Below are 14,302 nucleotides of genomic sequence, written 5' to 3' on the forward strand. Positions count from 1 at the left end.
CCACACTCGCTGCCTTGGCTACGAGTGGCGCTGGCTAACACTCCCAGTATTGCACTCGCAGAAATTCACAACAAAGTGGATGGGGGAATGCTCACTGTCGTAGCTCATTTGGTAGAGCATCGGACGCGTATTCGAAGGTTGTCGGTTCGGGCCCCAATAACGGCAAAGGTGTGTTTCTTGCCCACTTTAACTCATTTTCAATTATCTCGTAATTACTATACTATAGTTAAAAACTACAAATAATGTGCCTTATGCTTTCCTTGGCTTCATTGTTTATTGACTTCATTAGGTTGAGTCTAGCTAAGAAAAATGAGTCCCTCGAATTTTTCTCTTTTGTCCTTTCATAGGGAGGGTCTTGTCCCAGAAGACTTGATCCCTTTAGGTAGCATGCAAGGGTTTATTGGTCAGCTGCCAGCTCGTAAAGAAGATCACGTATTACATGATGCTGTCTGGCAAAAGGAGTGTTCCACACGCCACCTTGGCTACGAATCACGCTGGCTAACTTTCCCAGTATTGCATGCGCAGAAATACGCAACAAAGTGGAAGGGGGAACACTTGCTGTCATAGCTCAATTGGTAGAACATTGGATACGTAATTCGTAGCTGGTCGGTTTGGGCCCCACCATGTGTTTCGCCCCAAAGGTGTTTTCATCCCCCGCTTCAATTCATTTTCATTTATGTCATAATTACTACACTACAGTTAAAAACTGCAAATAATGTCCCCTATGCTTTCCTTGGCTTCATTAGGTTATCACTTCGAGTAAGGTAAATTTAAGGACTACAATAATGCCATCTATCACAGGTGATATTCGAAAATTCTGTATTGTCTTAGCAGGATACCTTATATATACAATATATGCTGAAGGATCCAATGGTCTTCTTGCCTTGTCTTTTCCTTTCAGTGATGCAGACTGAGAGCAGTGAAGCTTCAAACTACTTGTCTTGGCCACTGTGACAATTATTTTTAGGAGTGAACATGCGCTTTCTGACATGCAGCCGTAATTTCAACTGCAGCCTATACAGAGCTTCCCAAGTTCTATGGTTTTGAAGTGACCTCGGCAGTTGGGTTCACGCAGTCTGCTTTGCTTGGCTGGAAAAATGTCAAGAAATCCATTCTAGAGAGGTGCCTGTCAGAAGTGGTGAAATCGTGAAATAAAGTGCAGAGTGTATGTATTCTATGTAGAGAACATGGAATGCAGCACTACCATCTCTGTTTTCGTCGTCCCCCCTGAACACCTATGAAATTCATTTCATGATGGTCATATTGTAGTTCTGGGATGTGAAACCCTGTCAATTATTATTAGTTCTGAGGAATCCCACCAGGTACAGGTAGGTTTATGAAAGTGGAAATTGCCATCCACCTACCTGCAGAAAAAAGCGGCAAGAAAATTCAAACTGATTTCTCTTCCTCGTTGACGAAAAATTCATTGTTGTCCGGAGTTGAGTGGAGTTGCACTTCACAGAGTTTAGCTATTGCTGCACTGGAGCCCGCAACTTCATTAGCTCACTAGCTCCCATGTAATGCAGTTGCTGTTCCTGTGAGTGCTTTGGGGACAACTGTGAGAATTGGGCACAGGATTCACAATAAACAACTCGGTACAAATGCTTCCTCTTTCCAATGCTGCAAGTTCGTGGTGATGACATAGGAGATTGTTCTGGTTGACACTTGAGCTGAGGAAGTGGAGTTGCTTCAGTACCACACCCACTGGTGCTCCAGCTTTGGAATGAGTCGCTTCTTTGTGCTCCTGGCAACAGTGTGATTCCTGTATATGCTGTTAACCTCCATGTTCACACTGAAAGTGGAAGCAAGCATATGGATGTGATTCCTGTTTTTCAAGACTTAACTGCCAACATTATTCTAGGTCGTGACTATTTGCTCACCGATGATGTTCATTTCACCATAGCAGAGCAGTCAACCTGAATTCTTTGTCCTCGAGTTTGCTGTGTATTCAGAACTTCTATTGCGAGTCTGCCAAGCTGAAAACACAGTCATCCGATCATGTATGACGCAGTGCACTTCTTGCAAACCGTATTGTGCACTTCCCAAAACAAGCTTGCTAGAATGGAAGAATTCGACTGACATCCATAAACCAGTGTTCATACCGTAGCAGCAACACACCGAAGAAGCAGCGCGGGCTCCTATTGGAGAACAAGTATAAGAAATGCTAGCCGCAATATCTTCAGGCCAACTTCTGCTCAATAAAAAAATCACAGCATATCCATGGGGTGAATGATGATGAGTGGGGCGAAGCTCCGGAGGGAATCATCGGTAAACCGTGAAGCTCTTCCGTGAAATTCGCCCAGTACATCATATAAAGAGTGTGAAACACTGTGTATATATTAAACATCAAACTTTTATTGTACTGTGGGTTTACGTGGTCCCTTCATTATCACCGCTTTGTGATCGGTGAAATGCAGGGAAAGTGTCCACTCCCGAACGAAAGAGAAAGCGCGCCGAGAGCGAGCGCCTTGTCTGCCTCCATTCGGCGACTCTGAGCGAAAGAGAAAGCGCGCCAAGAGCGAGTGCCTTGTCTGCCTCCATCCGGCGACTCCGAGCGAAAGAGAAAGCGCGCCAAGAGCGAGCGCCTTGTCTGCCTCCATCCGGCGACTCCGAGCGAAAGAGAAAGCGCGCTAAGAGTGAGCGCCTTTTACGATCGCAGGCATTCAATGACATGCACCATTCGCATTGTACAAGCACCATCTGTCATCTTTAAACAGCAACTCTAAGAAATACATGAAACGCCATCTAGTGAGCAATTCATTAAACTAGAGCTTTAAGAAATACATGAAACGCCATCTAGTGAGCCATTCATTAAACTAGAGCTGGCTACATACATACTACTACAGAGGAGGGAACGACCCACACCCTAAAGAGCTTCACCCCTAATAGTGTTACTACTTTAATAAGCATACCGTACCCCACTTGTCTCGCTGCCACAGGTTGATGACGCCATTGACACAGTATGAAATATGAGATTCATTTTGTGTCTAGATTTACACATCAAGTTTCTTACAGTAACCTAGAGAGAAACATTTTGCTGTGACGCTGTTATGTGCATGGGAAGGCCTTGATATGTTGGATTTGGATTGGCATCATAGAGCCAGGGACCTTGGAACCCCATCTGACTTGCAGTGTTCTGTCTATCAGAATGGTTAATTTCCTACTCAAGCAGCACGTAAAGGTCTGTGTTTTCTTCTTTAATGTTATACAGTAACATGTTTTATTTAGTTATGAGGACTTCTGCTTGATGTACATTTAGATTAAAGGTATCGGGCATCATCAGGCCGCTAAAGAAAGGACAGATGACAAGGTCTCTGCTCACTTTGTGACAGAGACCTTGTCATAATCTCTTTCTACTGCTTGAATAGACACTGTGGGCGAGTAAGATTCATCAAAAGATGTTATACCTGTGACTGAAACCTCTTGTGAAGATATTATTTTGAAAAAGGTTTATTTGCGTAGCCACATCCACATTTTAGGCCAAGCCTCGCTCAATGCCAGCCAACATATGCCTTGCAGGGATGTCTACCATCATTCCCTTGATGGCACAGTGCCTGTTGGGAAACTTGCATTGGTGGTGATGTCAGATTCTTTTTTCCAAGCAATATGACACCATGACTGTGCTCTACAAGTGCTGGATGCTCTTAATGCAGTGCTTAAAATTTTTCACTGATCGCCATGACTCTCTGACCGGTCTCTTTTTGCAATGAAGTTGGAAAGGCCACAGTCTTCAAGTCAAATGCCAGAAGGCTGAAGTCCCATATGTCAGAGAAACATTGGCCCAAGTGACCAATTGTAGCACTTCTGTATGTCCTTGTGGGCCGGTGCAGAGCTCACTTTCTCCTTCTTTTTTCCCTTTTCTAGTCCTTGTTTCATTGCACCCATTGTGGGGTAGTGAACTGAATACTTGTCTGGTTGACCTACCAACCTTTGCTGTCCTTTATCTATCTATTCATGAATATACATTGTGTTTTGTCATTTTCTTGTGTTTTGTCAATTATATAAAATAGTCATCATCATCATCAGCCTGTCTACGCCCACTGCAGGGCAAAGGCCTCTCCCATGTTCCGCCAATCAACCCGGTCCTGTGCTTTCTGTTGCCACGTTATACCTGCAAACTTCTTAATCTCATCTACCCACCTAATTTTCTGTCTTCCCCTCACGCGTTTGCCCTCTCTTGGAATCCAGTCAGTTACCCTTAATGACCACCGGTTATCCTGCCGACGTGCTACGTGGCCGGCCCATATCCATTTCTTCTTCTTAATTTCAACTATGATATCCTTAACCCCCGTTTGTTCCCTGACCCACTCTGCTCTCTTCCTGTCTCTTAAGGTTACACCTATCATTTTCCTTTCCATCGCTCTCTGCGTCGTCCTCAATTTAAGTTGAACCCTCTTTGTAAGTCTATATAAAAATATAAAAGTGATATAAAATAGTGCACATTACTAAATAGTTTGTTTTTAATGTACCTATATTTTATGTAACATTCCGCTTTATTTTATTGATAGTGACTGTATAGAAAAATGTCGTCATCCTTGTCAGCTGCAGGAAGGGGATGTGGAGGAATATTAACATGTTATTATTTACTCTGGTTCCTAATAAAAGCATTATTCTCTGTTGGGTTCATGTTCCCAGGAACAAAGCTAGTCTTTGTCAGCTTCTTGGCTAAAGTTTTTATTTTTGCCGCCCACCCTATAAAGTAATGCTTCTCCTAGTTTTCTTACATTGGTGGCAGTTAAGATGTGTACAAATCCACCATGTGCAGTAAGCATTACAGTGAATTTTTAACTGTGCACTAAGCCAGCTTTTTGCTCATTGTATGGTTATTGCTGGTCACTATTTCACTATTTTATATTAGTGCTTTGGGCGTTTGAAGATTTCTGTTTGACTTTCATATGCAGGTTTGAAGAAGAGATACCTCCTCCATAATTCCCTTATCGCTCACCTTGACACAGGCAGCTTTTAAAAACATTTCTACAAAGCACAAATTTTGCTGTCTCATATTCCTGTCAGAATAGAATTGGGTAAAAGTACTGTTATTCAGCTTCTATAACTACCTTAAAACCAGGAAAAAGTACTTCACTCTAAGTAAAGTTTCACATTATTTTATACATATTCAGCTAGTCATTGATACGAAACGATAAGAATATTAATAGGAAAAATGTATGGAATATGGGCCTGCATATCTCCATTGATGACAGTAGTGTGCACTCTGTGAAACTGATGTATCTTTATACAATATTCTTAGCTTATTTTTTGCTGTATAGTAATAGGCTATTCTGTTCATATTATTTTGCATGTTTGGTGTTTATTCTGCTTGAGAAATACAATGATATTTATAAATGTGGCATAAGTTTTTAAAAATACATTTGCTGTTATATTGGAGTTTTTTTTTTCAAATTTAGGAATTTCCTTATGCATTTTTACTTTCAAAGTTGATAAGTTGTTTAATAAACCTACACTTATTGAGACAGTTCATGTCTAAGAGGCCACTGTACTTCTTTCTTCAAAGTTTTGTTGGGTGACACACATTGACAAGTAATTAACTCAATTCACATTCATTTTTTTGCAATGAATTAGTAATAGGAGAAGTCCTTGGCATGATTGTTTGGAACAAGACATTTAAATTGCACTTTATTAGACTGGTTGGGATACACATTATGATAGGAGTGCAGAAAAAAAGTAGTTTTTTGCCTGCCATCCCCTTTCCTTTTGAAGTATGGAATAAAGCTTCATTCATTCATTCATTCACTCATTCATTCATTCATTCATTCATTCAACGGTGAAGGTAAATTAAGACTGCTTGCGAAGAGTTCAGATGCTTTGTAAACGCTAAGCTACTGTGGTGCCAGCATGGCATTTTAACACAAACTGAAATATTCACACTCCATTTTCTTTTTCTATCTCAACGTGTTAGATCGCACTACATTGTACATGTGAGCCAGCTAAACATGGAGTTCTGATTTATTTTTTACTGTGTTCATGCTGACCTGAGACTATTACTTGCCCTCTAGCTTCCCTGTTACAGTAATGATGATAAATTGTCAAAAAAGGAATGTCGCTGGATTCCTTGTTCAACAATTTCTCATCACTTCAAGCCTCCATCTTTCTTTGAACTTCTATTTTGTTTGGACTGTTACTGTAATGTAGAAACTCCTCCTCTTTATCTGCTAAAGTTAATCTATATTCATAGTGTCTTAAACATGTGGATGACCATTACATTGAGAATTGGGGGCTTTCTGCAAGAGTAGGTCCTTGTCCTTTAACTTGTTCTCTTTACTGTTTTTTCCTACTGCAGATTATTGAGTATGAGAACCGTATTAGAGCTTACTCCACTCCAGACAAAATATTTCGTTACTTTGCCACCATGCGTGTCTACAACGAGGCTGGCGACTCCGAAATTTTCATGTCACCCCAAGACTTCCTTCGTTCAATAACCCCTGGCACTAAACAGCCTGAAGGTGAGAAAGTTTGTTTAAGGTCCTGTTGCAGCCAACTTCTATGACGAGACCAGCATTGAGCAGGGTATTAGCTACATCTGCCACACCTCCTGGTGTGCTGATTGTGATAGTGTACGGTGTAGGCATTGTTTTTTTTTTCTCTGCATATGCTGTCCAGAAAGATAACTTTCATGGATGTGTGTTAGCTAATTGTTTATTGATTTAGTGTGCATGTACACTGTTACTAGCATTAGATGGCATCTGATCTTTTTGTTTAGTAATACCTTTTTGCTTGCTGGAGGATTTTCTTTCACACTATGACTATAGTGGTTTGGTGTTGTGCTGAAGTTTATCGATCATATAAAGTCAAGCTGATGGTGATGTAGCCATGCACTGCCACCAGCTTGCCATGAATCTCTTTGGCATGATCTCTTGAAATGCAGCAAGTGTATCGCTGCTCGTCCTTCAACTGCCTTTCTTCATGGATGCTGCCGTGCTTGTTTTGATGCATCGGTGGTGTTCTGCAGTGCTATATAGAGCATAATTTTTGTAGTCCGCTGAAACTAGAGGGATGTGCACCCATTTTGATGCCTATCCTTTGTGCCTAATCCAAAGTTATGTGGTATCTGAAGTGTTTAGGGCAGAATTATCAAGACGGGACAAGAAGGGAGAACATGTACCACCATGCGTGTCTACAACGAGGCTGCTTCTTGTCTCGTCTTGATAATTCTGCGCTAAGCACTTCAGATATGTCGTACCAACAAGGCCAGAAGTCAACCCTTGCCAAATTTATGGTACCAATAAAGCAAACTTTATAAATGCCCCTTGTAATTCCATCATAATGTTTTCAGCCTTTCTAGAATTTTTAATCTCCGCTACCTTAGAAATTCCTTGCTTTTAATTCTTAGGCACTGCTTGGCTACTTCTCCGGCAAAGTCAGAGCAATACCGTGTCCATAACGTGGTGCATGTTGAAACCAAAGTATAGGGGTGTGTACAAATGGACAATAGATGGGCAAGTATGTTCTGGATGTAATGAAGATAACTCTAAAAGTGAAACATTATTCAAGATAAGTAATTACTTGATAATTAATCACTAATTATAACTTGAAAAATTTGTGGGTTGGAAAGTGATGGGATAATGTAAAATAATCAGGATAACTCATTAATTAATAATTAGTTGCCACTTAGTCACTGATAAACATAATTGCAAAAATTGTCTGCTTGGATCGAGTTCAGTAAGGTTGATGGGGTCCGATCAGGACTGATAAGGTTCCGATGCATCTGATGACACTCATTTTGGGTTGCATCGTGTCTCACCGGGGCTGATGAGATCTGACAGGTGTCTGCTCGACCGGATTCGATCTGGTCCACTCAGGGCCAGATGCAGTTTGGGCGAACACATTTACAAGGGGGGGATTTAAACATTTTTAATTGGTTTCAAAAAGTAATACATAACGCCAGCACCCAGCACTGCGCACATGTATGATCACGCCATATATGTCGTTGCCCATGTGGCTGCCTGAGAGTGCAACCCTTGGACTGCACTCCACTGCTCACACATACTTAGTCAAATTCTCTGGCGATTCCATAATTTTTTTACGTTTGAGTAAAACATTGCTTGTTTATACTGATGTGTGAGAATCGCTGTGTATGCTTGAGTACTTCAAGTGCAACCAGGCACAACTCTCCAGTTGTTGTGTCAGCCATTGTAATGTGGTCACAATATTTGTCACCATCACAGCTTTTATATTCCAAATTTTTCGTAACGCAAGAGAGAGCCAGGCGTTACAAAATGTCAGCAGTATTTTTGTTCTTTTGCTTCCTTGCTTTTTCATCTTGTGCTTTTTGTCACCTCATAGGCTATGGACTTGACCAGTACAAGAGAATTGACATACGTGTAAGTAGCTTCCAAGAAGGCTGCAACTTAGATGACAGTTTGTGCCCTTGCTTGTGGCCTTTCCCCTGACAGCTCTGTATTTGCTTTAGCTGAATAACTCGGTGGATGGTGCTTTCACTAACCATTCTTGTTCTTTTCTCTTTGCTTGCTGCTTAGACCGATAATGCTTCTGGGAACGGTTACAAGGTGTCTGCTGACATGGTGTGTGTGCCATCTTCCTTTCCCATTCCTTCCTGTCTGCTCTCTCTATAGCCTGTGATGGGTACTGACTGCTTTGTGAGGTACTGACTTGGCAGTTACATTTTTCTGTCCATGTGAGCTATGTCTAGAATGTAGTTAGATTTCAAGAAACATCTTTGATTGGTCTTTGTTCTAGGCAACTAGTGACTAGCCAATGTAAGGCTGACATGAGCACTAGATGACTCAAGGTCATACAAGCATGAAAGAGATTTGGAAATAAAAAGGAAATTACTTGCTCTCACTTGAGAGTGTCCACTCAATATTAACCTTGAAATAACTCTCCTACAGTTGGATTATGCATGAAATTTGCCTAATAGCAATTACTAGCCATTTTGGAATATGGACTATACCAGGTGTTTCTGTACGAAAAAAAAAAAAAGTATGGTGAAAGTCTAGGTGCATCCTCATTCTGCTCATTTTCTGCCCACTGTCATCCTCCTATTTCCTTTTCTAGCTGTTTCTGTTTGGCCACAGGTTGTGGTTGAATTCTGTGACTCTTTTCTGTCATGACAAGTTCAGGTGTAGGTGTCGAGCTTTATTTAGAGAAATAATAATGCATGCACGTGTACCTCTTTCGGTAAATGGGGTTATAGGCATAAGACGAGACATTTTTTTTTATGAGCTTCATTCGGCTGTGACTAACCAAAATTGGGCTGCTCAATCGGTTTCCCTTATTGTTTGAGTGGATTTATATATTTTTATCTTTTCATTCCAACTTGTACATTTGCTCTACTGTGTCCATGTCGTACTAAACAATATTTAATACTATGGGGGACTTAACTGCAATTCCATAAAGAAAAACCTCACAATACACACTATGTTTATGAATGCACATAGATAGTTGCTTGCATTCATTACCTACTGTTTTCTATTAGGGTAAAAACATTTTTACGCACAGGATTCACAAAAAGAAAAAAACTAAACTTTCGCTCTTCCCGTGAAGACGTCAAATTGAGCATGCATAGTACTTGCCATGCCTAGAAAGGTTGACTGTATTTACATATACAGTAAAGCCACTGAATACATATAAATTACGTAACATTGGGCAGTACATTGACTATCGTATTTCGCCAATCATTAAGGACACATCCATTGCTTGTGAGGTATTGGTAGGGTCTTGTCACTTGCAGCACTATACCCATGTATTTAGATTTATGTGTACTTTAAAGAACCCCAGGTGATCAAAATTAATCTAGTATGCCCACTATAATGCGCTTCATATTCATATAGTGGTTTCGGTATGTAAAACCTCAGAACTTAAAACTTTCAGCTCAATTAAGTGGTATCCTTATGTAACACACATTCATCTTTTTGCAGACTTGCTTGGACAGTGCCTGCATAGTTGAACACATTCATTGTGAAATCGCTGATTTTTTTAGATGGGCAGTAGTTCATCATTATTCATCAGATTTAAGTAGTTCATCATTACTGCACTTCTGAAAAGCAAACATTAATGGCAACTTATTGTCAAATGAGAGAGCACTTTAGGGACTAAAAGCAGATGTCATTGTGCGCAGTCTATTGTGTCAGTTGGTGTAACTTGCGGTTAACTGCCCATCACTCTTTAGTGCCTCGTGTCTTGCCTGCTTGAATGCATTGTGGTCTTCCTTAGTGCATTTTAGATATTAGTCTGTCTTAATGCTTTCTTAGATTGTAACAGATGTACCTCTCTTATCACTAACTTGCTTGCATTCCATATTCACTTATTCATTGGCTGTATGAATCCATTTTGTGTTTAAGATGATTTTTACCCAATTGGTTGTTGAGTATACTTCGTTTCTGGTCTCTCTGTACTTAAAGGGGTCATGAGCCACCCCACGGGCTTGGTGAAAGAACACATCCTGCGGAAATCAGACACTGCTATGAACAGCTCAGCCAAATCTTGTGGTTAGGTGCCGCAAAGAGAGTTTAAAAGCGGAGCACGAAGTTGCCATTTTATCAGGTGCCCTCTTTTCATACAGAGGCCTGTGCTCACTCTCTTCGGAACTGCCAGTGCCTGCTGTTTGACGTCGAACACCAGATAGCATGCTATCACACTTGTCTAAAACATTGGAGCAGTGCATTCTTAACTACAGTGGCAGCATATAATGAATCTCTGTAAGCTTGAGAAGCGTGACTGCGGCTGTACATGTTTGTTCTTCATGTAAGATTCTGTACAGTGCAAAATTTACTTTCGGCTAATTGCAAAACAATAATTATATAAATGGTGTCTCTGGTGTACTGAAACTAAGGGAAAATAATTATGGGGAAAATAATGGGAAACTTACATTATTAAAAAGTTTTTGTAAGGATTGTTGACGTACCCAGGGTGTCCAGAGAGTCGTTGCCTGTTTAAATGTTTTTACAACTGTTGAATTCGTTAGTGGCATTCATGAAGCTAATTTTCCACTTGGAGATAGAGTATCTTTATAGAATATTTAAATTTTAAAAGTTTGGGCAACCACTTAGGCACAGCATCCATGGTTTTCCACGGAAACTCTTCTCGAATATTCATGAGAACAGCTCAGGTTTGTGCCTGTTGATCCACAGTCTGCTGGTTGATATGTTCCTTATTCTATTGCCCAGCAGTATAAGGAAGGATTGCTTGATGCTGTATTATGGCTGCAAAATTTTATGCTGGGTGATTAGTATTCAGGAGTCTGCTGTTTGTCTAAATTGTTGTTCCAGTGTGCTGTCATCTACTACTGTCTACATAGCAGAATGCTTTCTGTTATTCCTCTTTATTATGAAGCAAGTTTTGTGTCTATAAAGCCATAATTTATGTTTTGTGGGAGTGTGAAGTAGGTAGTATGTATACCAGAAGCATCACCAGTGGGGGCACTGGGGGGCGGCAGCCCCTCCAAAATTTTTGCTTGCCCCCCCCCCCCCTTGCCCCCTCAAGAGCAAACATAGTCAAAACACAACGCATAAGTTCCCCACCTCCCTGCCTCTCCCGAAGGAACTCTCTTGTTTTGGGTGCCTTCCGCCCCTGTAAAAACTTAATTTAAATTTATACTCTATTTTTTATTTTTTGTCTTGACAACATACTGCAAAACTGAGTGCAGCTGCTACAAAACACGTTTTTTTATGCTACAAAGTCTGCTCCAAAACACTCTTGGCCATTCCCATCACTGACAATGGTATGAAATGGCTTTAAACAAGCCTTCCAGTAGTGAGGAACTTGGTTGTTCAACTGGGGTGAGAGTGTAAAGCTCAGTAAAATGAACTCTTGCCGGTAAGGTGGCACTTCAATACCAAGGTATTGCCTGCTTGTAGCTTATTTTTACTATATTCACAAAACTTAGGGTTGTGTCACAAGACTTAGTGTCGAGACTTGTCAAACCATGTAATTTGAACTTATCAAGCAAACAGATTACTTCATTATTTTGCCTACATCATTTCCTGGTTGTATAGTGGACATCATGCAGCCTTGCAAACACTCCAAAGCTGCACATAAAACAGATGGATAGAGAGTACCTTTAATTATGAGAAGTGGTGTTTCTCCAAGAGCAGATCCAGGCTGCGTAAGATTTTTTTGTTCTCTTGAACCTGCTGTCATGCTCAACATCACCATCTTCGTCATCAGCACAGTTTGGCCCAGGTATAGACATGGCAAAGTTAGAATTTATCTTCATATTTGACATCTTTAGGGGTACAAGTAAGTTCATTGAGAGACTTAACATATAGCGTAATGGTTGCTTTGGTCTCATCGGTGCCCTGTATAATTTTGACAAATGCATACCTTGCATGCAGAATTATATTAGGGAGTTCTAAAAATAGCATTGCCAAGTAGCTTTGCATGCCCAAAAAACTGAAATGCCCTTTATGCACCTTTTGCATTCTTTTGTGCTATTTTTGGATTCCTTTGTGCAGCTGTTCTATGGTATCAACTGACTTTGGGTCCTCTATTTCTAAAATTCCTTAGTTAAGGTGTCTAATAATGTCTGACCTCTGTTAGTGCATCATTTTTCTAATGTAAATAAATGCAGAACAGAATTCCGGATTATTTGTAAGCAGTCAACATATTCTGCTCACATCTGCATTTAGCCCCCCAAGCTATTTAGGGATTTCAAGGACTCGGCATTATGGAAGTGTTACATGTATTTCACCATTTGTTGCAGGATGAGAAAGTATTTTCAGGACTAAGCGAAGACAGCATTTTTTACAAGCTGAGTTCGTCTGGCTTGATCAGCTTTTCGGATTACATTTTCCTGCTCACCATACTGTCAGGTGAGGCCCTTCTTGCACGTGAGGACATCCATCCCTGATGAGCGAAAAGGTGGTGCCCTCTGGGCATGGTGGGGAGAGACTGTGTGTGCCATGACATTGAGCGGTTGTCGGAGTTTTAGGCCTTATAAACCTGATGTGCATAGTAATAAAGCATTAATCAAGCTCTGTGAGACTGTGGTGTGCATGTAATGGAAGTTAAGATTAACACTAACTGTCTTTTTAAATTTAATTTGGAATGCACGTGACCCTCCGTTGTAGCGTAGTTGCTAAGGTGCTGTTCTTCCATGCTTGAGGACACATGTTCAATTTCTGGCCACGGTGGCCAAGTGAAGCCTCAATATTTCATTTTTGAGCTACATGCTTTTTACATTGAGCAAAAAAGGCATTATCTGTGTTATTATATTGATATGAATAAAAAGTAACAATACAATCAAAAGACTAGAACTGGAACTAGGACTAGACTAGCATACGACTAGAACTTAACATACCTCAAACTTGTCAATTAGTAGGAGGTGAATATTAAAGAACACATCATTAAGGCTTTTCAAATTTTCATTCTTTTACTAATATTGTCACATAGTACAAGATATACCTAGTTTTTGGAAGTGCAAAACAGTGTTTATGTATAGAATAATATTTGTGAGCACCTCTCATGTATGTTAGGCTGAAGTAACTTCTGTACATGTGCTTTGAATACTTCATGCTGCCATACATTATTTTACATTGTACTAACGATGCTCCTCATTTGTGTGCTGCTAGTATCAGTGCTTTAATTCAATATCAAATTAACCAGAAATAAATGTAATCATGTTTTTTTTTTCTTTTTTCTTTCTTCTTTTTTTTTTGTAGGATTGTGTGTAGGTTAGGAACGCTTTCCCTTTGTACCGAATTCTTTGAAAGCATTTTATTTAGGCATAGGCAAATATTAGAGTGCTTAGAATATTCCAACGAATACTACAGTATTCAAATTCACTTCGACGTGGGTTTTAACTCTTCGATATTCCAGAGTATTCGAAACGAACGAATAGACGTAGGTATATTTTACCAATTGTAAACCCCCTGAAGAGGTGATTTCATTGCTGCATGGGTCTGCTATGCCGTGAAAGAGTCTATCTAGGGGAAGTCTGCGCTGTCGCGAAGCCTCACTTCAAGGTGAAATGTAGATATAACCTGCATCACGATTTTTTTTTAAGTTTAAAGGCATGTAATGCAGACTTATATGCGCTAAGCATAGCAAATTCTAAAACGTAATGTATTTTACTGCTTATAACTTGCACTCTACTACCATTTAAATCCTGCCACTGTTCAGAGTTGCTTTCACTTTGCTTTGAACCAAAAAAAAGGGACATTTGAAGAAGCCTAGTTCTCTTCCTTTAAAATATTGTGCTAGTTAGTTGGTTCAGGATGAAATTGCTCATTTTTCTATATAACATGTGGTACATACTATTCGATTAGAAATTATTCGACCAAATCACTATTCGCTTTGAACCTAAAATTTACTATTTGCCCATCCC

General features: G+C 40.1%; 1 protein-coding gene across 5 annotated transcripts in view; it reads left to right on the top strand.

The window, feature by feature from the left end:
• LOC119399422 (calcium uptake protein 1 homolog, mitochondrial) overlaps window positions 1–14,302 on the top strand; it is a 40,544-nt gene that overhangs the window by 3,288 nt on the left and 22,954 nt on the right. For 3 of the 5 annotated variants that reach the window (XM_037666244.2, XM_049416863.1, XM_049416870.1), the window contains exons 3-6: window positions 6,299–6,461; window positions 8,302–8,339; window positions 8,496–8,540; window positions 12,680–12,788. In XM_037666244.2, coding sequence (XP_037522172.1) covers window positions 6,299–6,461; window positions 8,302–8,339; window positions 8,496–8,540; window positions 12,680–12,788 — 355 coding nt within the window. The remainder of the gene's footprint in view (window positions 1–6,298; window positions 6,462–8,301; window positions 8,340–8,495; window positions 8,541–12,679; window positions 12,789–14,302) is intronic. The other 2 variants (XM_037666249.2, XM_049416871.1) reach the window with 2 other exon arrangements.

Source organism: Rhipicephalus sanguineus, chromosome 1, assembly GCF_013339695.2.
Source record: "Rhipicephalus sanguineus isolate Rsan-2018 chromosome 1, BIME_Rsan_1.4, whole genome shotgun sequence".
In the NCBI taxonomy this organism is placed as follows: domain Eukaryota; kingdom Metazoa; phylum Arthropoda; class Arachnida; order Ixodida; family Ixodidae; genus Rhipicephalus; species Rhipicephalus sanguineus.